At 39.9% G+C, this 27,839-nt stretch overlaps 1 protein-coding gene across 6 annotated transcripts in view; it reads left to right on the forward strand.

Annotated features, from left to right (window-relative positions):
* Nucleotides 1-27,839, forward strand: part of CDH8 (cadherin 8) — a 152,794-nt gene that overhangs the window by 63,071 nt on the left and 61,884 nt on the right. For 4 of the 6 annotated variants that reach the window (XR_011003279.1, XM_068202508.1, XM_068202509.1 and 1 more), the window contains exons 4-6: nt 7,435-7,554; nt 21,311-21,478; nt 25,170-25,357. Coding sequence is in view for 5 of the 6 variants with exons in the window: in XM_068202508.1 (XP_068058609.1) it covers nt 7,435-7,554; nt 21,311-21,478; nt 25,170-25,357 (476 nt within the window). In the remaining variant the exon portion in view is untranslated. Of the gene's footprint in view, nt 1-7,434; nt 7,555-11,458; nt 11,610-21,310; nt 21,479-25,169; nt 25,358-27,839 lie in introns of those variants that run through there. The other 2 variants (XM_068202510.1, XM_068202511.1) reach the window with 2 other exon arrangements.

Here is a 27,839-nt window from a genome sequence, read left to right on the forward strand (position 1 = left end):
TTCACACACTTGGAGTGGAGGGCTGAAATTAGAGACTGGGGTGGCCAGTTTTGGGTATGTCCACAAAAGAGGGGACTCACAGGACTGAAGTTTAGTCATTCACATTAGCTGGCCAATTTCATTTCTGTTCCTCTCTGGTCATTCCAAAAAAAAGGAGGATTCCAAGACAGGATGATTCTGTCTTCCTGCCTCAGGTAGAGCAGGCAGCTGGTGCAGAAAGGTATCTAATTTAGCCAGTTGAGCCTAAAACTGAGTTGTGCGAATAACCCTCTTTTCCTTCTTCCTTACCTTAATCATCATAAACAAGATCATGACAGCATCACACTATTTCACTACTTAGAGTCAAATAAATTACAGCTGGGAAAGACAAATTACCCTATTAGTTAATCTTCCTGTCTTTCTAGGGTTTTCCCTTAGAATACATTATTCCAGCAACCTGTGCAAGAGAGTGAACTCTTCACTGAGGAGGATTCTGTTATTTCCCTTGGGAAGCTATTCCTCCTTGTGCAATTTCTCATTGCAAGGAAGCTTTTGTTGTTTTTCTCTTTGCAGAAGATAAAGAGAAGTCTTGTATCTGTGTATTCATGTGGTTCTCATCACCAACATACCAGTATTACACCTGTAACATACACAAATTTTCTTTCTCATTTCTGTGCCTAGAAATTATTGCATATTGGATTCTGCCATGGAAACAGCAGAATGCATGCTGGCCTTCCTATTTCTCCAGCCTGGCAAGCACAAGTTGCCCATTTTTACCTCAGTGGACTGTTCTGACCTGTATCTCTATCCTTTACCTCTGCTTAGGGTGTCATCTATTGCCTCATTCATTAAGGGTCCACTGGACACTTAAAAAGCAGATTTTTTTTTCATGCTTTCCTCTAAGCATGGGAAGATTTGAAACACTCCCCCAAGCCCTCTGTCCCCAAAACAGTCCTTGACATTTTCCGTGGTTCCGAGGTCCTGTGGGCTCTGTAGGTCAGACAGCAGCAGCACCATGTGCTGGCAACATTGCTTCCAGGGGGATTTACATCCCCTCCTCACAGAATCATGAAATCATGGAATTCCTGGCTTGGGAAGGATCCTCAAGGATCGAGTCCAACAAACTCCTTGTCTCCCTTCTGTTTGTGTTTGTCTTTCCTGGTACTTGGCTCCTGGGGTCTTTGGGAGAGAACTTTCCTGCACTGTGGGACCTGATCCACACATTGGACCCCCAGAGCTTTGGCAATGAGCTAGCTGTTAATAATAATAATACAATTACATTCAAATACGGGCGCAGAAGGTAGGGCTGAAATAATAACACATGATCTGCAAAAGAAACTTAAACATTCATGCAAAATTCCCACAATTTGTGTATGTATTTATATGTCTGCATGAGCACCAAGATAAGGCAATGATATTTTATGTGGGTAATTTGCATATGTTAACAAGTTCTGTAGTGCTTTAAACAGATTCTTATTTCATATACATTTTCTTTATTTGGTTAGTGAAACCTCTAATTCATAGGTTTTGTGTTTAGAAATGGTCTCATGTAATAAAGCAGGGTGATAAGGCTTAAAACTATGTTTTTGCATTTAAAAAATGAACAACAATGAAAAACAAATAAGAATAAGTTCCTTCAGCTTTGAGGCAGTCATAATTTACATGTCAAGAAGTTATGCAGGTTTTTATGAGATTATTGCAGTTTTATTCAATAAAAAATTGTTACCATGACAACAACTGTCATGCTACCTGTGAGATTATAGCAAAGAAGGACAGTGAAGAAAAGGCTTCATTTTGGAAAGAATGCTTATCTGACCTGCTGGCTACAAACAATGCTTTGTGTGACCACCCCTGGCTGCAGGGCTTCCATCGGCCCAACTCCAAAGCCAGCTGAAAGATTGAAGCATAGGATGTTCTTAGGAAAACAAAAGAGTTGACAAATAATGGTGAGGCTTTGTCATGCAAATACTCTCCTAATACTCCATCAGGCTGGTAATCAGATCTTCAGAATGAAATGGAGAATTCACCCTGTCAAGGTTTTGGGAAGATTAGGAGAGAAAGAGTGTGTGAGACCAAAAAGGGCATAAAAAAATTAAAAAAAAAAAAAAAAAAAAAAAAAGGAAAAAAGTCCCTAGGAAGATGAGAAAACATGGTCCCACCAGGTTTCATTATGGTCATGTTATTTATTTTTACCAGCCATTACAATCTTTCAACAAAATGGTTGTTCACTGAATATGGATTCATGTAAATTCTTGGCACCAAGTATGCATTGCCTCCTCTAGAACATTCAAATTTGATTTTTGGGAATTTTTTTTTCTCAGTACGTGCATTTCACTGCCACACCAAAAGAATTTGCTTTCCTACTCCCTGTGGCAGCATATGCATTTTTCTTTCTGACTAATGTGCAGAATCTGTACCCTGACTTGCACATAAAAACACAGCCAAAACAACAGAAAAGCACTAGCTGGGCACACACATCTTATTTTTTATGATGGTTTTTAATCTTAGTTTGCCAGCAAACACAGGCTTTCTTACCTAGCCATATAAAAATAGTCCTGTTGTTAATTGTGTCTCTGATTGCTGGCCTGCCAGAGTAAAACAATCTGACACTGACAAGAGTAAAACAATCAGCAATGGCTAATGGTTAAAGCACATTAGAAGTGTTCACTAATTAAAATCTGTTGAATCTCTGTGCAGTCTGTATTTACAGTGGGTAAATCCATATTTAAGGGTCATTAGCATTGCAAAAGTGTACCTGAGGAAAAAAACACACAAAGTTTTTTAACAGAACATCTTAAAATTTGCCTCATCTCTCTCAAAAAAAAAGGGTTTGGTTTACATAAGGCAACAATAGGTACATAAAGCAAAAAGAAACAGTGATTATGTTGTTGGGCCAGATTATATAAAACTGCAATTTTATTGTAATTAGGACAACAGTGACTTGGACTACAATAGTGGCTTTCTTATAAAAATGGCACCATTTCAAATTTATAGTCTCTGGCTAAATGAGTTTGTTGTAGCATTGACAAAGAAACAAACACAAGCCAAATGCAGTCAAATTAAACACAAACAGAAACCTTAGCAGTTTATTTGCTGAGCAGAACCCAGAATGTTGTTTTTCCAAGAGCATTCACTTAATAAATGCCCTTCCCTGCAAACTTTCAGCTTTTTCAAGGCAAAATGTTTTTATCTTTAAAATTTTAAGTGCATTATGCTTGCAAAAAATATTTGTTTACATGTAGTTTATAACTGCAGTGTCAGTAATGGAATAAAATCCTGCTTAAATATTGGTAATCCAAAGCTTGGACAGTTCTGGTGTGGAGGTTGGCTAAAAAACAGCCATGGTGACTGTGAGTTCCTTTATTCTGCATTGCTTTTCACCATCAGGAATCTCTCAGTTCTCCAAAACTTATTTTTGCCCGGGTTCTGTCACCTGTGGGAGTGGGATTAGTTGCTTCATGTGAACTCTCAGCGCACTGCAGGGGAACCAGGGCAGCCCTGACTTAGCAACATCACCTGCAGCTGCAGAGGGGACAGCGTTTGCTCCTAAATATACTGATTATTGCCAGTGTGAACAACATAATGTGGTGTGTTTCACACCTGCAGAAAATTTGACTCAAGGCATAAAGCAAAAAAAAAAAAAATCATCAAATTAAAGGTGATAAAATTTAAACTATGCCAAAGCTTAACTAATTTCAGTAGTGGAAGCAATTTCTTTAATTTCTGTTTCATGATCGCTCACATCTTCCCTAAACAATTTTCATCAGTATGATTGTTGGGAGAAAATTACTGGATTTGACAGGCCTCAAAAGTGTGGTGGTTGGAAATGAAGTGCTAAGTGGCAGAAACTGGCTGGGGAAGAAATGGATTTCTAAAAGGCAGGAGAGTATTTCAGTTGTGCATTCCCTTCATTAATTTTATTAGGTGAGATTATAATCACAATTCGAGTGACCTGTAAGGGGAAGAAAAAGAAGATTATGCCTTTCCCCCTGCCTTATAATGTGTACTGTAACTGGAAATACTGACACACATATTACCCATGTATTTTTAATACATTTATAAACGTCATCTGAATTTGGGGTCTCAATAAGTGATTGAATTATTTTATATCACAAGAAGAAAACCTTGGTAGCTTAGCATCAGGATTAGAAGCAATGGTAGACACTGATTAGCTCTTTTTATTAGGGTGTATTCAACTTCAGTATCTAATGAGCACTTAGGATAAAGAATGTGCTTATCAAAGAATCAGCATATCCATTCAAGTCTGGGAATCTTGAAATAAATATCTATAGAAAGTCTTCAGGAATTCTCAAGTGAGGTAAGATAAGAATAGAAATTATATATCAAATCTTTCTAAACAAGCAATGTAATTATTTCTGAAGGCCTTTGAAATGAGAGCCAGCTAGGAAAATCAAACACAATCTCCAAGAAGTCAACAGTTTTATTCCTTTATTTTCCTTTATATATAAAATATATAATGGAAACAAAATTAAACAGTCTCGATAAAATACTGCAACTAAAATTTTCACTTTGTGTTGAGCCTTATCTTTTTCCAGCCCTGTCCCATTGTATGATGTTGTGCACAAACCTCTTCTGTCTTAGGAGATTACAAACCACCAGTTTTATGATAGCAGCCACAGAAATAGCACATCACCTGCTTCATCAGCCTGAATCCAGCTGAAGGAAACTCTGAGCCTGCATTCATGGCTGGTGCCACCCTGGGACAGCAGCCCTGGGCTGCAGGGAGCCTGGGGGATGTGCTGGGATGTGATGAGATGTGCTGGGAGGTGCTGGGATGTGCTGGGATGGTGGAACTCAGCTCCAGAGAGGGGAGTACAACTGGGGTGAGGGATAATTGTGTGTGGGAACAGCAGAAAGAGCCCTGCTAATGGGTGTGAGCACAAAAGGTGAGCCAACAGAACTTCAGGGGGGAAATGATGCCTCAGGTTTTAGCTTTTCTATTTTTCAGATTCTGTGCTGCTTTAGTGTGTGGGTCTGGGCTTCTTATGAGGGGATGGTGAGCTCTCTTCACAGAGCAGACAGACAAAACAATTCCTTCTCTAGCTGGGGACCAAGGACAACTGGTCCAGATCTCAGGCTCAAGAGCATAAACAACGTGGGCTGAAGAGAGAAAAACAAGAAGGGTGGGACCTCATGGGCTAAAGCTGTAACTGGACAATGAACTCCAATATGCAGATGGGCCAGAACTTATCAAAGTGAGAGCCCCCGTGACCGGTCGTCCATTCTGTGACCGTTTTGGGTCCCTCCTGGGTGTGACCCTGGCTGGGCTCTTGTGCTGCCCAAGGTGGATCCATGGAGGCCTTTTAGCAAACCCCTGCTTTGTTCTGTAACTCTGTCCAGCCTCTGTTCTAGGGCAGCCTCTCAAGGCATCAAACATGTGAGACAATCCCATCAGCTACAGCTCCTCAAGCCTTGTAACTCCTGTGGCCAAGCCACCACGAGGCCTCTTGTCACTCTCTTCCGGACACTCAAGCTTCCTGCAAACTCCCTCGTTGTTCCCTGCTTTCTGCAGCCTGTGCCATGGCCTCTGAGTGTGCCCAGGGCTGCTTCCCTCTTCCTCTCTAGCAGGAGGACATTGAGGATATCTCCTGTAGGCTGAGGCTGCTGGACCTGCCACAGGGCTGGGCACCATAAGTGTCACCTGTCCCCTTTATCATTTCCACTCACAGCTGTCAGGAGTTGTCTGTTACTGTCTGGTTGCTGTCACTGGGCAGACAATAAATTTCTGATGTTAATTCCTTCCAAACTAACCACCAAACTGAGGACAAACTCCATTTCTCAGGCCCTGTGACAGGGTAAAAACTATTCTGTTAAAGCTTAGGTGTAAGATCACCTTTCAGCATCAGATACAGTTAAGCTTCAAACATGAACAGTTTGCATATTTATAAAATAGGTTCAGCAAGCATCTGTCAAAGAGAGATGTGACATAATATTCCTTTTCCATGGGATGTGCACAGCTGCAGGACTCCTCTGGCCCAGGAGAGATGCTGGGGGAGCACTCATCCTCTGCCTCCCTTTGCTGATATTCTCCCCTGTAAGAATGGATACATTTACACAAAAAAGTAAATGACCAATACTGGCCAAAACCATTTTTTTTCCTCTAGTGAAATGTATTTCTGCAACCCACATTCCCTTCACTGAGAATTATCCCATTAGTTCCACATGGCAAACCTGTCCCTGCAGAACGTGTGCTCCCAAAGAGACGTGTTCTCCAACCTCCCAAATCCTGCTCTCCCAAAGCCTTGCCCCACATCTGGCCCTGGTGTTTGAAGTGGCCAGGTGGGAAAGAGTGAAATGGCAGCTCTTGGGTCATATGCAAATTGTATCTGGATGTGCAAACATTTCTCTAAATAATTGACATGTGCTGTAACCCACAAAACTGCCATGCATGGAGAGAGGAAAAGGGAGCACAGGGCAAGGACCAAGGCTGTGCCAAAGGGGTCTCCTTCCCTCTGCTCTGCTGTCCTGAAGGGCCATGGCATCAGGATTCACAGCACACACAGAGAAGGAACAGGGGGCTATTTTTATTAGCATATCCAGAAAGGGAGATTTTTGGTGGGTGCTGTAGTTATTTTCCTTTCTGAACATCATTCAGCCCTTAACCTTTCTCCTTCTCTTGCTTTCTCTCCCTCTGTAGATATTGTCTTTATTGTCAGCCTAATTAATGCCATCATACTTTTATGTCAGCCAAAAAAAACCCTCTCTGCAGCAACCTTAATGCAAGCAACTGAATTTCATTCCATTTTGCTTCTTACAGAAATGGCAAATGCTATGTTGTCTAAGAAATAAAAAGGGTAATTTCCTTTTTTTTTTTTTCCTATTTATTTTTGTCAGAGTATGGAATTTATAACTCTGGCTGAACAATGGCCCCCTGAGTGGCAGAGACTCATTTCAGAGACAATTGTTGTTGTCCCAACTCTGTCACTGTGGCCACATCAAATCATTATCATGGCTGCAAGCCAAGGAAAGAAAAAAGAACCCTTTTTATTATTGTTTTTCTATCTGGTCTCTGTAACTTGGCAAAGTTCTTTCGAATGTGAATTTGCAAGTCTTAAATGCAACATATTATACTGTATTATTAACCTTGTATTTTGTATCCCTTTGATATAATTCCTTTGCAAATGCTTGAAGTCTACACAGATCTATTGGGTAGCTTTAAATGCATTCTACAAAGAAACTTTAAATAATACATATACTGAAAGGGCTTTTATTTTACCCAGAAATTCAGGCTGCTGGCACATACCAGCTTGAAGGAAAATGTTTTGTTTCTGTTCCACAAGTAATATTTTAACTGGTTACTGATATTTTTTCCTTCTTTTATTATTGTTATACAGCTCCCAAGGAAATGAATTTTTGTTTCAAATTAGTTTTTGAATAAGATATGCAAATTTCTAGTGAGTGTAAACATTAATTTTGTGTATTCTTTCTATTTAGGCACCTTTGTTACTAAAGTAACAGCTACAGATGCAGATGATCCAGTGTATGGAAATAGTGCCAAGCTGGTTTATAGCATTCTGGAAGGACAGCCTTACTTTTCTATTGAGCCCCATACAGGTAGGTGACTCTGAACAGCAACCCCTGGCTTAGGAAATCACCTCAGCTTGCTCCAGGGGAAGCTTAGATTGGGGATTGGGGAAAATTTCTTCAAGGGAAGGGTTGTGCAGCGCTGGCACAGCTGCCCAGGCAGTGCTGGGCAGTGCCCATCCTGGAGGGATTTAAAGCTGTGTGGATGTGGCACCTGGGGCCATGGAGCAGGTGGGCTTGGCACTGCTGGGGAATGCTTGGGCTTGGTGTTGCAGAGGCTTTTTCCAACCTGGAGCAATTCTCTGGTTCTATTTGCAGAGGTGACCATCCCCTGCCTCCTCTATCAGGACTAGTGTGGCCAGCAGGAGCAGGGAGGTCATCCTTCCCCTGTGCTTGGCACTGGTGAAGCCACACCTTGAGTGCTGTGTCCAGTTCTGGCCCCTCAGTTTGGGAAGAACATTGAGATGCTTGAACATGTCCAGAGGAGGCAACAAGGCTGGTGAGGGGCTGGGAACACAAGCCCTGTGAGGAACAGCTGAGGGAGCTGGGGGTGCTCAGCCTGGAGAAAAGCAGACTCAGAGGTGACCTGATCACTCTCCACAGCTCCTGAAAGGTGCCTGTGCTCAGGTGGAGCTGGGCTCTTTCTCCAGGCAACAAGTGACAGAATGAGAGGACACAGTCTCAAGCTGTGCCAAGGGAAATACAGGTTGGATATTAGGAAAAAGTTTTCACAGAAGGAGATATTATTTCTGGAATGGCCTGCCCGGGGAGGTGGTGGAGTCACCATCCCTGATGTGTTTAACAAAGCCTGGATGTGGCACTGGGTGCCAGGGTTTAGTTGAGCTGTTGGGGCTGGGTTGGACTTGAACTTGAAGGTCTCTTCCAACCTTGTGATTCTGAGATTCTGTGATTTTGTGTATTGCATCCCTCAGGGCTAACTCAGGTCTCACTTGTGTTCCTCAGAGTTTGATCTTGGGGAAAAACCCAGGAAAAGCAGGTATTAATGGTGATGGGGTAATGGTGATGGCAATATCACAGAAGTTACTGGAGCAGCTTAAGGCAGAGGAGGAGCTGTGTGACAAAACTGCTCAGGGAATGCAGGGCTTGGCCTGAGGGGTTTGAGGAGCACAATGTAATGTTCAACATGAGCCTACAGCATTCCCAGCTAAAGTACAGTTTAGCTTGGGAATTTCAGTGAATATATTTTATGTTTTCACTGAAAATTCTTTTTTTTTTTCTTGATTGGTTGGATCAATTTGGGGAGAGAAAGAGCATCAATCATGAGTGTTGCTGTGAAATTTTATTAGCATGTATTTAGGGTAACTATATTTCTCTGTGGTTTTGTAGTCTTGAAAGTCATCTGAAAGAAGTGCCAATAAATCCATTCCCTCTTGTTTTCTGTACATAGGTTGTCCATACAGCTAATTTATTTAGTTCATTCTTTGTGTGTAAAAAGCAAATTTTAAGGTGATTTGATCATATGTCTAATATTCTGTCAGCTGTTACTAGAAATCCTTTTTAATCACTGTAAGTGAATCAGCTGTGATCTCCTAAGGAGAAGAAAACTAACACTCTTTTTAAAAACATACAAATATCCACCTGAACTTATACAGCTGTAAAGCAGTAAAACAGAAGTAAAAATTATTGTCCTTGTGCAGAGTAAAAAAACTATAAAATAAATGCTCAGAGAATTATTAAAGGATGATTTTGATAGATTAAGTGAACTAAATTTTCTCATCAACATTAAACACAGTACTCCTGTAATCTTTAAAAGCTGGAATTTCTTGAAATCTTTCTGATGAAATTGCATGGAAAAATTATTTCCCATTCCTAGCAATGCCCTAACTTTATGGGACTTTATGTAAAGAGTGTGCATCAATAAATATTAATGGATTAGTCCAAAGTAGGCTTTTCTGGTTGAAGGACAACTATCCTAAATGTGAAAGGGATCTCTGGAATGTGATTCAGCCTTTTATTTTTACACTGCATGTGAAATAGAGTTTTACAGAGAAAAATTCTAGCACAGTACAATGGAAAAAGAGCAGCTTGTTCCAAAAATAGGTGTGTTAAGAGAGTGTTTATTAGTGAGGGCCCTTAGTTCCTGTGGCTCATTTGTCACAATCAAATGGAAATATAACTCTGAACAGACCTCTGACCATCAAGTATCTAAATATACAGTTTGGTTTCTTAAATATTACAAATTATTGCATGCAGTAATGACTTGTGTGAGCTGTCTTAATTAGAGGGGAATTGACTGTAGGGTTTTTCTCAGTTTCTACTTAGGAAAGTTAGTGCCTTAGCATGGGAACATGTCAGCCTTCCTAAAGGAGCTGAGAAGTGCATTCTCCACCTACACAGAAGATTTTCTTTCACAGAAAAATGGCCTGAAATAAATATTCCAAATGTTAAAAAATACTTCATTTTACTTAGTTTTCTTATTTGTATTGCATTAAACCTTTATGCTCAATCCAAAGAAGTAAGTATTTCTCACCTAGGAAAGTGATTGCTGTTATCATGAAAGCCAGAGAGAGCTCCAAAGCCTCTTGGTGAACCTGAATATCAGGGTTTTTCTCCTGTTTCACTGGCATTAATTCCCCCCTCCTTCCTTCATTTCCAGCTACAAATATTCCTTTGCAGAGCAGTTCAGTTACCATGAAAATAGCGTGTTAGTGTCTAAGGGGAATTTATTGACAAAGAATTCAACTGTGGCCACAGTCCCTAAGTGGCTTCATCCAATGGAGCAACTTCTGCGTGAATAAATGTTTTCAGATCCCCCATTTTTCTAGATCTGTGGAGGACATCAATTATATTCTTTAATTCACTGCAGCTGGCTGAGTTTCTGTGCTGAGGCTGTTCCCTGTTTATTGCCATCCCTGTGTAGTGCCCTTCATCTGAGGTGGAATCACCATCCTGCTCTCACCAGCCAGCACACTTCTGTTTGTTTAGGGTATGTAACATATAAATATACATGAAAGTTTAATCATTAATCAAACCAGATGCAGGTAGTTAGATAGAAACTGCAGCCAGATATACAGGGTGAAAAAGATTGCTCTAAACCAAAATGTCCAAAGTAAATACAAAGTGTGCAGATGTTTGTTTCTTTCTATTTGTCCAATTTTTGCAACGTGAACCATCACAACTCTCAGCAGCTAAGCCAGGAAAACACATTATCTTGTAGTCCTCAGGACCCTCAGGGGAGGTTTTCATGTGGGAAGGTGTTTGGATACCGTTGTGACAGTGTACAAATTAAAGCACAGCAGGTATAGTAGTGTATCACCCCAAACAAATCAAACCTGAGGATGATCCTCCAAGTGTGGTACGTATTTTAGGATCTGAGGGTTGTTTGGGATTTTTTGGGGGTGTGAGAGAGAATGTGGATGTGTGTATAGCTACATTTTCTCTGTGGTTATACTTCATTAGTGCCCTGATAAGTTGAAAGCCTTTTCAGTTAATTTGAAGCAGAATTGTTTCTGAACACAGATATTGTGTCTTCCCCTAAATGGAATCAGCATTTCAAGATATGGGCTGTGTGGGAGTGATCCACTCCAGAATGTAAATATTTTCTGTCATTCATAGGAGTGTATCAAGTGCTATCAAAAGTATAGCTATTGAGAGCTGATCTGTTTACAGTTTTTCTAGATTACTGGCCTTTTGTCCTGTTTCTTAGAAACCAAGAGTAAATGTGGATCTGTGTAGCTACCAACACCAGGGCAGTACTGCCTGTAATTTTTGATTTTCCTGGCTCAGGGTAAGGGTTGTCTGACCTTCCTGCTTGGTTTTAATGGCAGGTGGAGAGTGAACCATGAGGAATGATCCCAACCATGCCTCCTGATTCCTCTGCCTCTGGAAGCCTCAGAGCAAAGAGAGCAGAGAAGGGTGTGGCTTTGTGCCTGTGCTAAGGAGGGCTTGTCACACCTGAGGGTAAATGGGAGGGAAGCAGGTGCTTATCTCCTGCATTTTGGTTCCTCCTGCCTTGGCAGGAGCTGGATGTGCCCTTATCTGAATCACTCTCAGCTGGAACCCACATTACTCAACCTTCTCACTGAAACAATTCTATAATGCTGGGCACCAAGAAACAAGTGCTGGTGAGTGACTCATAAAACAATAATTTCCCATTACCTGAAGTGAAAAATGCATATATTGCTGCAGTTCTAGTTTGCAAGTTCTTCTGTTAGAGTTATAGACACATGAAAGGAGGTAATTTGGAAGTTATTTTACACTCAGTGCTCCGAATGGGGCTTAGGGTAAATGGTTTTTTGATGCCTTGTTCTGAATGTTTTTTGCTTTTTGTAGGTGAATTTTATTATGACCAATGCTTTGTTGGATAGAGGGAGGATATAATTAATACATGGCAAATATACAGATTTAGATTTTTTTCTGTGAGAGCCAAAACTTGCAATTTTATGGCATCAGATTAGCAACAAAACTCATGGTGGGCAGAAATATATTCCTTATATCATTATGGTTCCATCTCAGTAAGTGATGCCAGGCTCCCTGCCTGGTGTGTTTTAGTTACAAAGGTACACAAGCTGTATGGATTCTCTCATAATCTGAATGATCACAATACAAATGCTGGGAAAAGGGGTTCCTTAAGACTGCTAAAAGTAGCTGGAGTACACTTCTCACTTTTAAGCTTTTTCAAGGATATTAAATCATGACTGTCAGCTTTAAAATAAGATTATCATAATGAAAAGTAATATGAAGTGACACTGTGTTCTACAATATAGGGTTGGCAGAGGAAATACTTTTTCAGCTGTGTCTGACTTATTTACATTTCACATGAACTTAAATAATGTCACTCCTACACATACCTGAAATGTAGTTACGTGAACAAGGCAAATTACAGCAAAGCCCTACTGCACTGGAAAGCATGTGGGATTAGTGGAGCACAAACACTTAATTTGGCTGAAAAAGAACAGCTTTTAAGCACTGCCATCTTGGATATGGGCATTTGGTACAAAGCCAAGGCTTAAGGAGGTACAGCAGAGATGGATGGAAGAGCCAGCAGACCCAGAAAGATGAAGCCTCTCCTAATAGATTGTGGATATCTCTGGAGAGTGGATAATTGTGGGGTTTTCCCCTGTACCTGGTTTAACTTTCAGTTGGAAGAGCACATGCTTTAAACAGCAGAGTTTTTAATTTGGTGTGTGGCCCTCTCTGGTCCACAGTGCTGAATCCCTGAAATGAGAACATAAATGAATAGGCCTAGGAGGAATGAAAACTTCACTCAACAGAAAACAGGTTTGAATCTTTTATTTTAATTTGCAGTCTTGCCTGCATTAGGACCTTATGATAGAGTTCAGCAGAATGAAAACAAGTAAGGGAGCATGAGGGAATAAACCAGCACCTTTTCAGTTACAGATATGGTTGTGATGTTCAGGCTGTTTCTTCTATCTGGTTGTTAATGTCCAGTTCATTCCCAGTGGTACAAGGTGCCCTCAGAATATTGTGTGCAGGGCTGATAAGAGCTGTCATCATAAGGAAAAAAAAACCACTGCTGAGATACTGAGAAAGTTCAAAGCAGGGTAGCTAAGGTCAGGAGAATATTACTTATAATGAAAGAATGATTGAACTAAATTTGTATAAACTGGATCAGAGGTGATTAAAGAGGGATATGAAATCACTGCACAAATATTTGAGAGGTGTTAATAAAAGAGAGACACGGAGACTGTTTTTGTAATTGCTCATGATACAATGACAAGGAAGGAAGCACTTCAAGCTAGACAGAAATGGGGAAAGAGTTTTGGTCCAGGGGAAGTAATCTACTACACTAAGGGGAAAGTAATGAGCTGCTAGGAACAGAACTCACTTGTGTTCAACAGAGCCTTCCTAAATAGTTCAGCTTCTAAATACTTTAGATCTAAACCCTCATGGGATTAGAGTGGAGAAAGTACTTGTTAGACATGAGTCAGAGTGTGGATTGAGCTGCTGCTTTCCAGCTCATTTTATTGACTACTGCTGCTGCCATGGCTGTGCCAGTTATTGCAGATTTAAAGTTAACTAAACTCCTAACTGAAAATAATAAAAAGAGGCATGAACTGGGATGGGTGAATGTTGTTCTGCTTTAGCAATTGGGGTGTAGAAACTCCTTTTCATAGAATTGTAGTACCACAGAATCAGAGTGGTTTGGGTTGGAAGGGACCTTAAAGCTCATGTCATTCCACCCCTGCCATGGCAGGGACACCTTCCCCTAGAAGAAGCAGGTGTGTGCAGCAGCTTTCAGATCCATGGAGCCCAGAGAGCAGCAGTCCCAGGACAGCAGTGTGGTTCCAGCTCATTCCCAGGACAGCAGTGTGGTTCCAGCTGCAGTCCCAGGGCAGCAGTGTGGTTCAGGAACATTCCCAGGACAGCAGTGTGGCTCAGGAGCATTCCCAGGGCAGCAGTGTGGTTCCAGCTCATTCCCAGGACAGCAGTGTGGTTCCAGCTCATTCCCAGGACAGCAGTGTGGTTCCAGCTCATTCCCAGGACAGCAGTGTGGCTTAGGAGCATTCCCAGGGCAGCAGTGTGGTTCCAGCTCATTCCCAGGACAGCAGTGTGGTTCCAGCTCATTCCCAGGACAGCAGTGTGGTTCCAGCTCATTCCCAGGACAGCAGTGTGGTTCAGGAGCATTCCCAGGACAGCAGTGTGGTTCCAGCTCATTCCCAGGACAGCAGTGTGGTTCCAGCTCATTCCCAGGGCAGCAGTGTGGTTCCAGCAGCAGTCCCAGGACAGCAGTGTGGTTCAGGAGCATTCCCAGGACAGCAGTGTGGTTCCAGCTCATTCCCAGGACAGCAGTGTGGTTCCAGCAGCAGTCCCAGGGCAGCAGTGTGGTTCCAGCTCATTCCCAGGACAGCAGTGTGGTTCCAGCTCATTCCCAGGGCAGCAGTGTGGTTCCAGCTCATTCCCAGGACAGCAGTGTGGTTCCAGCTCATTCCCAGGACAGCAGTGTGGTTCAGGAGCATTTCCAGGACAGCAGTGTGGTTCCAGCTCATTCCCAGGGCAGCAGTGTGGTTCCAGCTCATTCCCAGGGCAGCAGTGTGGTTCCAGCTCATTCCCAGGACAGCAGTGTGGTTCCAGCTCATTCCCAGGACAGCAGTGTGGTTCCAGCTCATTCCCAGGACAGCAGTGTGGTTCCAGCCCGCTCAAGGGTCCTGGAGCACACCGCTGCTCGCTGCCGTTGCAGTGCTGGAAGCAGAGTCTGTTCTCACACTGCTGGGAGTCTTTTCATGTCTTTGTGTACCAAATAGTCTGTGCAACCCGAGGAGTGGTGTCAAGGTGATTGTACCGAGGTGTTTGGTGGCCCTGTGAGTTGTCTTGGTGACAGCCCATTAGGAGAGGGCTGGGCTGACACAGAGCCAGAGCAGAGCTGCATCAGTCCCGCAGCTCTGGCTCGTTAGCTACAAGGATAAAGTGCAGCTATTATGGATCAGGGATTTAGGATTGGGCCCTTCAGTAGCACCAAGAGCTGTCCTTGCTGTTTAATAAAATAAGTGTAAAATCACTGCAGAGACGTTTGGAAACAGTTCTGCTGGTCTGCAGCTGGTAAAGCTGAGTGGCTTAAGATCAAGGCAGATTGGCATTTGGAAAGAAGTGATTTCTGCTTCTTGAGTTTATCAAATAATAGCAGTAACAAAAAAAGCTGATCCCACATATATTCCTTGCATTTCAGAGCAATAGCTCTATCATTTTAGAATGCTCGTGAGGTACTTTGAACTTGACTGTTCCTCACACTGAGTAGGAAAACGGGCAACATATCTAAATAATGTGCTTCAAGGGCCTGAATTAGAGAGAGGAATTTGAACTACACAGCTGGAGCTAGAAAGCACCTGAAAAAGAATCCAAGGCTACTTTCTGTAAAGTGTCTGGTGTAATCACAGCTATTAGATTGCTACAAATAAAATCCTAAGGAAACGAGGCCGTAAATGCAGTGCCAAATGTTTATTTACTGAATTTGTTCTCAGCTGGTGAGAGAGTGATCCTTTCACCATGCCGGTGAAAGGGTCCCAGGGAAAAGGGAACAGCTGGTAAGTAGAGCTGAAAGCTTTGAGCCCATTCTTGAAAACCCAGAGACAAGTTCACGTGAATTAAAAAGGCAACATTATAATAGGTGTTACCCATCATCATGTCCTACAGGATACACTTCTAGCAGAGTGCACATAGAGAAAGGCAGGTAATTTCACATGCAGTAAGAAAATTGCAGGGCCTATTTCAGAATGAAAACAAGGGCAGAAACTGCAAAAATTATAGGAATATGGCCTGGAAAAGGCAATAAATCCTAGGTTAAAACCCCCAAATTAATAAAACCATATTCAATCTTGACCTCTCTGTTTACCAAAACAGTGCCATCTTTCCCAAACACTTTCTAAAAATAAGCATTAGAATAAAATACATACACTCTTAGATTCTCTATTGAAAATAGAAAAATGGCACAGAAATGTAAAATGCAAGACAGCATTTGGTTCTTTAGCTAGTCATTATTTTTATTGTGTTTAATGTCTTTAATTTGAAATATATCTAGATCTGAATGTAGTTCATACAACTCCTGTAATTAATAACTTTTATAGAAAGTTAGGCAGCCTTGCTAGTGATTGCAGATATGTTTCCTGTCTTGCTTAGAAACGAAACAAGAAATTAGAAGATTTTATGATAATTCTTATTAAGGAGATTATGATAAAGGTAAATAAAATTAATAGTAGTGGATCAGTATTCCTGTATCACATCATCAAACAACTTATTTTTAAACTTTGAGTAAAGGTAGTTATGATCTACTCGTTTTAAAAAAATTGTGGAACAGGTTTTCCACAGATCTCGAGGTAAACCTTTTTTATGGACTGCTAGAGCATCACTGAGGTTGCTGTACTTCACGGGAATACAAAGAATGCCACTCATGGCTCTGAAGAAATTGCAAGATTGATTTTCAGGAGTTTGGGTCCTAAATGGATGTTGTATTTGATAAGAATCTCCACCAAGATTCTAGCATGGAAGGAAGATCAAAGCAATTACTTAGCTCTTGCAAAATGAAGTAGAGAAAGTTCCAAAGTATCAAAGTCTGCAAGTTGAAATAGCAGGAGGTCTTCAACAAAGCGTGTGTGAAATGAATGGGATGCTTGAGAAAGGCTTTTCAGGGCCAGGTTCCAATTTTGCATAGTGCTTGCTTGGTTTTGTTCCATGTGCTCAATTATTATTATGTATAGTTTTATAGCATTATCATAAAGAGATCCTTAAAAAATGGAGACAAAAGTGAAAGCCAGGTCCTTCTTTTTTTGCTTCTTTCTTTTCATGAGCTGCAGCCTCTGCCACTTTGCTTCCCTTCCGCTGGACTTTTTCAGAGCGAGATGTGGATATTCTTCCAAATGGGTTTTTGAATGTAGTCCCCAGGGGTGTATTTTAACTGATTCAAGTTGTGAGGCAGATTGTGCAAATTGCTCAATGTGTGCAGTCAGGACCACTGCAAAAGTAAATCCCCTTCTGCAGCTGCTTTATTTGCAGTGGGACTGCAATGGCTGCTCAGGAAAAGCAACTCAATCAAAAAAAAAAAAAAAAAAAAGGGTACTTCAATATTTGGAGGTTTCATCCTTGGGAGGAATAGTTTGCTCCTTGACTTCTTTACCTTCCAAGCTTGAGGGAGAGGATCTGTAGGGAAATTCTGGGGGGTGTTCAGTGGTTGTACCACATGTCTGTGAATGTTTTTATGGCAGCAAGGTTTGGGAATTATTTCAGGCTACAAGGAGACAAAATCTTGACGTAGATATTATGGAGAGAAGGAACCTCGAGTGAGAATTCAGTGAGTGCCATTGGCCCCAAAAAGAATGAGACTTTCCCTTCCCATTCTTGGCAGATGGTTGACTGATACATTCTTAAAAACTTGCAGGAATGGGAACGCTGCAAATTCTACAGGCAGCTTTCTGTGGGTATTCCCCTAATGTTCAACTGAAATCTCTCTTGGTGCAGTTGAAACCCATATTGGGATCATATTTTAGGCGCATTATTTCTTCTCTTATCCCCAGTGGAAAAGGAGAGTAGTTCCCAGTAATTTTCACATATTTAGCTGTACAGGCTTTCCTTATACTTCCCTGAGTATATAAATCAATATTTTTCCAAACTGGACCCACTGTTCCAGCTGCAGCCTTACCTGTGTGAGTGCACTGGAAAGATTATTCCACACTTCTTCCACATAACATACTAACGAATATAGCAGGAAATGCTTGAGCACTTTTATCTGCAAGTTGCTGTTGTCTCACATTCAGCTCATTTTGACTCCACATTCTCTTCTGTCTTGTGAGTCATCTGCTCTATTGTAATTGGGAAGTTAATTGTTTCCCTCACACAAAATGCTTTTTGCTTGCCAAATTGAGTTGCATCCTGCTATTTTAGACTCTCCAAATTGTGAAAATTGTTTTGAACTCTAATCCTGTTCTTCCTGTACTTGCAATGGCTCCCAACTTTGTGTCATCTGAAAGGCTTGATAAGTTGTCCCTGCCTTCTGGCTTTCAGGAAATATTGAATGATTCTAGAAGCAGAACCATCCATGAACCACGTCATCCATCTCTCAACTTGACAGTAAGCCATTGATAACTGTTCTGAATACAATCTTTCAACAGGCATCTACCTGCCTTACATTAGTTTATGGTAATTCTCTCGCTTTTGAACTACTCCTGTTTAGCACATCTCCTTCTCATCCATCACTGCATGCTGAAAGTGATTATGATTTTATTCTCCATTTGTTTCTGGGTTGAACTGAAGCAGAGCAGGTTGAATGCTCAGTGAGTTAATGTTCTGTGTGCTGGGTGCATGTTGGTGTTTGGTGAGCCTGGATTGTGTTCTAAAAATAAACAGATGGATTCAGTGCTTCCTGCAAGCCTGGCCTGAGGACTGGTGAATAAAGCAAAAGAGCAAATAAATATCCTTGAGATTCTATATGCAGAACTCTCTTAGCCTGTATTTGTCTTGATCATGATAGATGAGGATGGAGCTTTTTGGTGTTTAGAAATTTGCCTCCTAAGAGGTATCAACACTTCCCTGTTGCTGACCTCAGTTCTATAGATTCTGAATGTAGTGGCAACAATCAGCCCATGTAATTTGGATAGATTTGGTTCTTAAAAACCTTCAGTTCCTCTTACAGTAAATTAAACACTAAATTTCTTTTTAGCCTTTTATTGTGTTGGAAATTGAAACTTGACTTTGACTCAGCTTCTGGCAGTGGTTTATGGTCTGTGACAGTGGATATGTATAAAACTGTTGAAACAACAGCTTGTGTTAATACCTTTATAAAGAAAAAGAAAGCCAAAAATTTGTATGTCTTAAAAGGCAAAATTTTAATTTTTGTTTTGGCACTTCTAAAGGTATTTAATCTGCCTGATATATTTCAAACCATAGGCAAGGGCTAAACTGTACAATACATCAAGAGACAAATTAAAATACCTGTCTGGGAAAAAACATCAATTTAGTGAAATAATTGACTTTTCTCGGTGGAAACTGCAGAATACAAAATATGGCATCTCATACAACTCATCTGTAGGCTAGAGTTAACTATGTAAATTAGGTTAAAAAATCCAAACAAACATAGAAACTCTGCCTAAACAAATAATTGAGATAAAGTACAGTATGCCTAATGCAAGCCCTATTGAAATAAGGGTTCATTGATATTTGGATCTGCTATATTAGTAAAAAAAAATGAATGTAGACCAAAATCTGATAGCCTAGGTTTGCATTAGCATGCTTTTTATGAGTCATTTCACTTATAACAGAAGACTTATTTGCAGAATACATCATTATTATTCATCAATAGTAACCCAGTCAGTCCAAACCAGCCACAACTGTCAGATGCTTTTAGAATTAAGCATCATTTACTTTCCTTATCCAGGCTGCCATGGAGGAAATGACCCTACTCTTTCACTGACTGTATTTTGCACCTATCAAATCTGATAAATGAGGTTTATTGTTCCCCTGCTTTCACTCAGAAAACTTTACACAAGCATTTTCTTCAGTGTGTGGCAGATTAATGTGGGCTCCCTCCTGAGGCACTTTCACCTGCTGGTCCATTGGCCTTGAGGCTCCAATCCCCACTTACCGTGGGCTTTCTATTGCCTGTGCTGGAATGAAAATTCACTAATGGAGAGTTTTCCTGTCCCTCTGCTCATGCTCCTTTGTCACCTGCTGTAGGTGACCCTTCCTTGGGAGAGGGTTGGACCTGCTGATCTCCAGAGGTCCCTTCCACCCCCAGCCCTCCTGTGGCTCTGAGTTCCTCAGGAGCAAGAGATTTCTCTGCCTCGGCTGCTGCAGGCATAAGGCAGAGGTTTCATTTTCCTGCAGAATTATAAAATATGTGAGGCAACAACAAAAAGCATTTCATGGAAAAAAATTACAAGAGTGTAGGTTCCAAGCCTTCTCTCATGTTATATTTGGTGGTTTATGGAGGAAGTGTATTGCTTTATTATTTATAAATGCCTTGCACCCCCTTGCTCTTAGTGTGGTCCCCAGCCATGAAAAGAAGGTCTGATCAGGTTCTTAGTATTATATTGTTAAAGATAAATGGATACTTTTTAAATATTAGCATTTTCTTTATAATTTGTAAATTTTAGAATGTACTAAAAGGCATCTCTATTAATGCAACAAGGCTATTTCTTTATTCTACATGAATAGGTAATCTCGGCATTTCACTCAGAGTGTCAATTCTAAAAAGCTTAGTTAGTAGAACCTGTGCCAGACAAAAGATTAAGACATAGATGAAGCCTCCACAGCTATTCCAATCCCAACAAAGAAAGCAAAACTAAAACAAAGATTTGTTGAGTTACTGTCAATATCTGCAAGGAAACATTATTTCCTTTTTAATGGATTAAAAAAAGCCATATTTCAATGGAACATTTTGAATTGTTTCCCCCTAAATTTAGTGGAGCTTCTTTAGTCCGTAATGATCTTATGATTATGGTGGACTTTACTAAACTGCAGTGAGCACTATTTAAATTTACCTTTAAACATTTAGTATTACACTTTGAATACATATTGTGAATGTAATAGCACATTACAGGTGGAAAAATTTTGGAAAGAAAAAATGATTTGATTATTTCTTCTACTACATGTCCCTGAAATCTCTAGGAGCTTACAGTGGATCTGGCCCTGGAATTAACCAAACTCTCCATTGCTGATGTTTCCTTCAGCCCACTGGCATTTTATAGTTGGGTATACAGCAGAGCATTGAACTTGTGTAGGGTTAAAATCTTCTCACCTGATAAAGTAGGTGATTGCAGCTTCCTGAGGTTGTTCCACAGGTGACCCCCCCTTGAGCAGAGTGGGGTCTTTCTCCTGTTCAAGTTTAGGCACTCAGTTTAAGACTTAAGAGAACAGCTGCAGCCTGAAATATACACAAGAGCAGATTAAATAATGGGTTTGGGTTTAAATTATTTTAAACAATCTGAACAAATATGGTTAACAGTGTTCACAGAGTCAGCTTTCTATGTGATTGTCTTCTGTTTGGGAATTCTGTGGGGAAAGGATGGATTTCTGTGGGAGGTAGGGCAGAAACCACAAAGTTTATCAGGAAAAAAATGAAAAAGAAATATGTATCAGAGCTATGATTAACTCTTGGGTTTTGAACCACAGTTTCAGTGCACTTCTAATTAAATCAAGGTAAGTGACCTCTAATACAATTTTTTCAAAATCCCAAATTCTTTTTCATCCTTCATATTAAGAGGAAACCTAACTGGACCTTTGACATTTTTTGTATACCAATATTTGCATGTCTCCATAAAAACAGCTGCAAACTGAATTTGTGTCTGTACCTGATTGTTTCTCCCCCCCACTATTGTAGCTATAATTAAAACAGCTCTTCCCAACATGGACAGAGAAGCCAAAGAAGAATATTTTGTGGTCATCCAAGCAAAGGACATGGGAGGACATATGGGTGGACTCTCTGGAACTACAACAGTGACGATCACCCTCAGTGATGTGAATGACAATCCTCCTAAGTTTGCACAGAGTAAGTGCCATTGTATGTGTGTGTGCTCCTATTTGAGAAGCTATTGTGTTTCTATTGTTTTTATTCAAGTATTTTTTTATCTTCATATTGCCTGGGTTTTTAATGTAATTTAAAAGATGTAATTGTGACTAGAGAAATGTTGTTCGTCCTCTGCCTGATTAAGAGCTTAGGGAAGAGGGAGTTATGTTCACAACAGTGTACAGATCTCTGCCTTCCTTGTTACCCCTCTTACATCCACCCAAAAGGGCCTGGAGACTGCTGAAAACATATTCATTTCCTCTCAGTGCAGTTGTTTCTGTGTGCTTTGTTGCTTCCATCTCATTCAGACAAGTGACACCACCAGTAAAAGACACATATAACAGATAAAAGGAATAAAAGCCTTGGCTAATTAGGCAATACTGAAGAAAACAAAGGAGATAAGTCTGAATCTAGATAATTGTTGATCTTTAATTCAAAATCCATATTTTCTACAGTGGTTCCAATGGGTATCTTGCTGAGCTAGGTTAAAATGATTTGGCATCCTGCTGAGATTCTCTGCAAGCTTTGTAGTCTGTTTCCAAGATGAAGACAAAAAAAGAAAAAAAGAGGAAGAAAAGCATAATGACGGAATTGATTTTATCTGGAGAGGGTGCAATCTAATACACTATTGGAAACGTAGCATTTTATCCAGCTTTTTCTGGAAAATTAAACTTAAAACATTATTGAAGCTGCATCTAGAGTTTTCATAATTTTTGTTTTCTTAGAAGTATGTTTTTCTAAAAAGGTGCTTAGGGACCCAGCGTAAAGTTCATTTTTTTCCATCTATGGATGACTTCAACTCCACTTTTGCCCTCTTCTGAGGACACAGAGTAAAATGGGTTTGTCCTAGTGCTCAGCATATGATAAATCTGCTTCTGTAGCCTGTAGAAAATGTACATAGAAATGGAGAGAGAGAAATCTAATACAAGTAAGCAGAGGCAAAAGCCTTTTTTCAAAATATATTTTTTATTACCTCATCTTAGTGGTTTTTAACAGATAAGCACTCTGCATAATAAAAGGTTTTATCTCATAAAGTAGGAAATGCATAAATTTTTTACTTTGTGTCCCATTGCATTGCCTTTCCCTGTATGTTAGTGTTTTCCAGGAATTTCCCTAACAATGCAATGTCTAGAGATGAACTCTATCACCAGCCTGCAGAGGGATGTCTCTTTTATTCCTGCAGTGTCCTGTGGCTCCCACTCAGGGAGCACAGCCCTGCTTTTGCCTGCTTACCTGGCTTTTATATTGTCCAGCACTGCCTCAGAAAGCCTTTGGCTGCCAATATGGCAAAAATCTGACCCACTAAAATCAGCAGCACTGCTGGTCCAGACTGGGGGCAGGCAGCCCAGGAGCACAGCATGTGGAGGTGAAACTGCCCTTTCCCAGTGCTTTTGGGCACAGTGGCACACTGACTGGGGGCGCCAGCAAGGCTGCATCCTTATCCCTGGAATACATTTGCTCCTGGATGAGTTTTCCTGCAGCAACGAGGAAGGTGCTGCCTCTGAAGCTGTTACAGCCCCTGCAGGATTTGAGCTTCCCCCTGGGAATAACCACTGACCATTATGCATATTCTTTAGGGAAAAACCCAGCTTGTTTTATCACTGGGTATTATGTATTCATTGCTTTAATGATGAGCCATAGTAATGTTAGAGCTGGGTGGTATTACAAATTCTGCCTTTTAAAAGGCAGCATTCTGAGAGGGCTGCCCAGCACCACAGATTAGCCACGACTCTGCCCTTGGACAAGAGCTGAGCAAGTCTGACTTTATTTTTTTACACTGTCGAAGCACAGTTTGCATTTGCCTGGAAAGGAAAATAAGAAATGATCAAACTTACAATAAGCCTAGCCAGAATGAAATCGAAATTCATAAGATGTAATACATGCTGCTTGCACAATAAATGGTAATGAGCTCGGGAAACAGGGTGTTAGATCGGGTTATTGTTTCCAGGCAGGACAGAAATGTATATTTATGGTTTGATTTCACAGCGTTAGCCTCCTGGGTTTTAGAAATGAAAAAGATGAACTTTCACTACTTCTGTGATCTCTCTGAAATAATTTTAGAGGCGTTTTATAAGTCACTGAAGTTTTTAACCTGGTAGTTTACCACAGAATTGTAATGAGAGGAACTGTGCACTGCTGTGGAACCACAGCAGTGGGTTTCAAAGATGCCCAGTGTGGATATTTTGGTCAGCTCAGCGCTACGACACAATTCATAATTCTGGAAAGGAAATTTGTGTAAAAGAGTAAGCTGCATCATAATTGTTCTTTTTTTTTTCTTAATATTTTGTAAGCTATTTTAATAAATCTGAGAGCAAAATTTCAACTTAACAATGCAATCAGTTGTGCCTGGAGATTCAGACCACAAAGTGTGGACAGCAGTGTAAATGATGAATGCTTAATTTCATCTCCCAAGGCACTTCATTGCTTTGGCTGCTCATTGTTTTTGAGCCATTATGGATATTCTGAGGAATCTTGATGATCTCCAAATTATCTCTAATAATTTAGCCTAGGAACATTAAAAACAAGTCACTTTGGGACTTCATTGTGTAGCTAATACGTGTATTTGTGAATTCCTCAGTGTCCTTGTTATTTGCAGTTGTTACTACTGCAATCACCTACAACAGGTAAAGCAACAACTCCAGAACATTGTTTTTGGCAAATTATTACCTGCACTTGACAGATTGTCTTAGAACAACAGGGAGGACAGAGAAGAACAAGGCCTGTAATAATAATACTGTATCAAACACTGTTTTAATGGTATCTTCTATTATCCTTGAATTCTTTTTGCCTATTTTAACTCCTGAGAAGCATTTTGTTTGATTAGACCATGCATTAACCTTAACTTCAATAAGAGTCAGTTATAAAGAGGTAGAAATATAAGGACTCTAGAAGGAATTGTGGGTATAAAATGCTTATCTTCTGGTTTTTAGAGTACTGTTAAGAGCAGGGAGATACAAAAGAACATGGGTATTTTGGATTTTGCCTTAAAAAAATTTCTACCTAAAATAATATAAAAAGATTTTTGATGATTTTTAGCTTAAAAGGCTTGAAGCAGGTGTAACAAAAAATAAATGTTAACAATTTGAATAGCAATGTCAAATGGATTTTAGTGTACCTCTGCAACAAATAGTAAATACAGTAATGATTACTATGAAAAGTTGTTGTTTCCAGTAAAAAAAAAAAAAAGGGAGTTTCCTTGAATGTTTCCTGATTAGTTTCTTACCACAAAAGAGAGGTGGAAGATTTTAAACAAACAAACCCAAATTACATTTTAAAAAGTGGTAAAGATTTAAAGTTATGTAGAAAATTTTTTCGTGGAGTAAAACCAAAAGTTTCTTGGTTGAATTGTAACTCCTTGTCAATAAAATATCTGTATAAAAAGGTAAGTTCTGCAGTGTTGAAAGGAGCTCAATATTTGTGTTTGCCAACACAAAACATCCCTGCAAGGCAGAAGGAGGAGACTGCTGGAATGGAAAGGACACTCACCTGCAGTAAAGTGAATATTCTTGTGTGAGGACCATGCTCTCCTGCTTTCAGTCAATAACTTGAGTAAATGGGGCTTGGATCAGTTGCTCATCTCAAGAGCTGGCTCTGGGGACGTGTAAACATTGAAGAGCACACAGGGGACATTGGGACCAGCTGTAATGTTTAGTCTTTTCCTCTTATTTGTAAGGTCTCTATCACTTCTCCGTAATGGAAGATGTTGCTCTTGGTGAACCAATTGGAAGGGTGAAAGCAAATGACCTGGATATTGGAGAAAATGCTAAATCATCCTATGATATTATTGAAGGAGATGGAATGGATGTATTTGAGATTACTACAGATGCCCAAACTCAGGACGGCATTATTAGAGTGAGAAAGGTAAATCATATCTCTGTTAAAAACATAAATGTTCATTGTACATGCAACTACCCAGCCAGACTTGGCTCTGTGAGATGATGCTGGATTTCCAGGGATTCTCTCATCTATGGATGAGGTGTCAAGCCAGTGGAGAGATGAAAAGGGGTGTATTGGCCATGTTCCTCTGAATTTTCATAGAGAAAATTGACCACTGGGGAGGCATCCATGGGTGCTGGAAATGTTAATCTTTTCCCGGCTCCCATGTGGTCACATCATGCAGGTTTTGCTTCCTTGGATACAAAGGAGAAGAGTAGATTAAATTCTACCGTGGTGGTGGTTTAAACTTCTGAAAAATCTTGGCTGAGTATTCATCAAATAACTTCTCTCAGTTATTTGATTTCCTGTGTAGCTGTTCAGAGAAAAATAAATCACAGTGCATTAATTAAATTACCTGATATGTGAGAGCTTAGTCTTCTATCTTTTTCTCATGTTGAACTGTCTTCACTCAATGAACAGGGATTTCAGTGAATTTTATTAAGGAGATCAGTAGTTTCACATGAGAAATGCCAAATTTGGGCCCTGAAGAAAACCATGTTACCTCTTCTATGCTTTTACAGTCTTGATGTGTGTAAGGTGGGGTATTTACATGTACACAACAAAAACACCACCCACTTATGTACAGAAATATGGGGAGAGGCAGCATAGAACACAGCTCGTCTAGTAAAGCCAGAGAAACATTAATTGCAGATTTATTTTTCATTATTTTCTGGGGAAGACAAAAAAGCTGTTCCTCATGCTGTGTTCTGAAAAAGGATATTAATATAATTTATAGCAGTGGCAGAGGGTTTTAACTGCATAGCACAGATCACTCTAAATGAATCTTTGTTTATAAAAACCAAAAGTAAGCAAAACCCAAACCATGATATTCCAGTGAGAAAAGGTGAATCCAATGAGCAGAGGTAATTAATATTCCACTTGTACCTGTCATTAAAGAGGTCAGGCAGATTGCCTGTCAAAACTTTGTGTTTTCTCTTTCTCAGTGAGTAGGTCAGTGCTGTAATTTATAATAAACGGATGCATATTTATCTAAATTTACATTTGTTTTTCTAAAGAGAAAATTATGATATACATCCCAGCTCTTCCTTACTGTTATTTATTGTATGCTGTGGCCTCTCCTGTAAGCTGAGGCAATTAGCCTTTTGCCCCAGTTCCCTTGGCTTTATTTCATAACTGAATCTCAACCATAATGTTGTTTCATATTTTCATTTTGACAGCAATAATAATTTTGGTTCTACTCCAGTAGATGATGTATGGAGGGTACTGCTCACCAACAGATTTTCTTCAGCATAAAATCATGGGCTTTAGACAATGCTGAGTAAATTTTCAATATGATATTCTGATTAGGCATGACTAAATGTATTGGGGTGCTGTCATTTCTGTAAAGCATATGAAAAGCAATTGAAAAAGTACTACAGGAGCCATGATTGGCAAATTGTGAATATGCTGATTTATAAATCCCCATTCATAATTTCAAAAGCATACTAATTTAAGAGGTGCAAAAGAAGTAAGATTTTCTTGTGTTTACTAGAATTTATGAGAAAGAGCAAATCCCATTAGAGCTTGATTCATACCTGAAAAAAATCAAGAGAATTTGAAGATATACATATTGAAGGCTTTGACAGACTTCCTGAAGATTCCTGTTTGTGCTCTTGCTGGTATTTGCATTACAGATTCAGAGTGTCTATGTCCTCTTCTTTTTATCCCTGAGACATTATAATGCAAATCTTAATATCTTCCCAATGCTTGGCAATTTGCATCTTTGAAATTTGAATCGTTGTGAGACACAAGAGAATTATGAAGTGAATATACTGATGTGCTTCAAGACACAAACTTGAATCTCCCATAATGAAAAAGTCTAACACTCAAAAGTGTCACAGATTTGGGGTTTATTTGGTGTTTCAGTCCCTTAAATCCACTGAGTTTTCATCTTTTATGAGTTAATATAGGACTGTAAAATAGTAAAAAGCAGTGGTAACATGGCAGGTATATTGATAGAATAAAGTAATTTGTTTTGTGATTCTGTCTGTGGGGAAAAAAAAAAGAGAAAAGATACAGATGTAGAAATTGTTGCAGTTTTAAGAAATCCCTGAGAGAGGTCTTTCTCATTTACTCCTATAAACAGAAATACAGAGGTACTTGTAGTGCAAGAAAAATGAAGTACCCTCTCATATGATTAGATCTACATTTTGGCTCTCCTGTCCAACAAATAACAATTTCTAGTTCTTTGCATTTCTCACATTGTTCTGGAAGTAATAAAATATTCTTTCTTTGTGGGGCCAGTGGAATTTATTTTCTTATTTCCAGCCAGTAAAGCACTGATGAAGTCCATTATTGGTATGCAACTCATGTCATCCCAAACAAATTTGTAGTGTTTGTCTGATATGTAATTGTAATGGTGTAATTCATGAGAGGGAATATTTCAGTAAATTTCTTGTGAAAAACA

The sequence above is a fragment of the Anomalospiza imberbis genome, chromosome 12 (genome assembly GCF_031753505.1).
Source record: "Anomalospiza imberbis isolate Cuckoo-Finch-1a 21T00152 chromosome 12, ASM3175350v1, whole genome shotgun sequence".
Classification (NCBI taxonomy): domain Eukaryota; kingdom Metazoa; phylum Chordata; class Aves; order Passeriformes; family Viduidae; genus Anomalospiza; species Anomalospiza imberbis.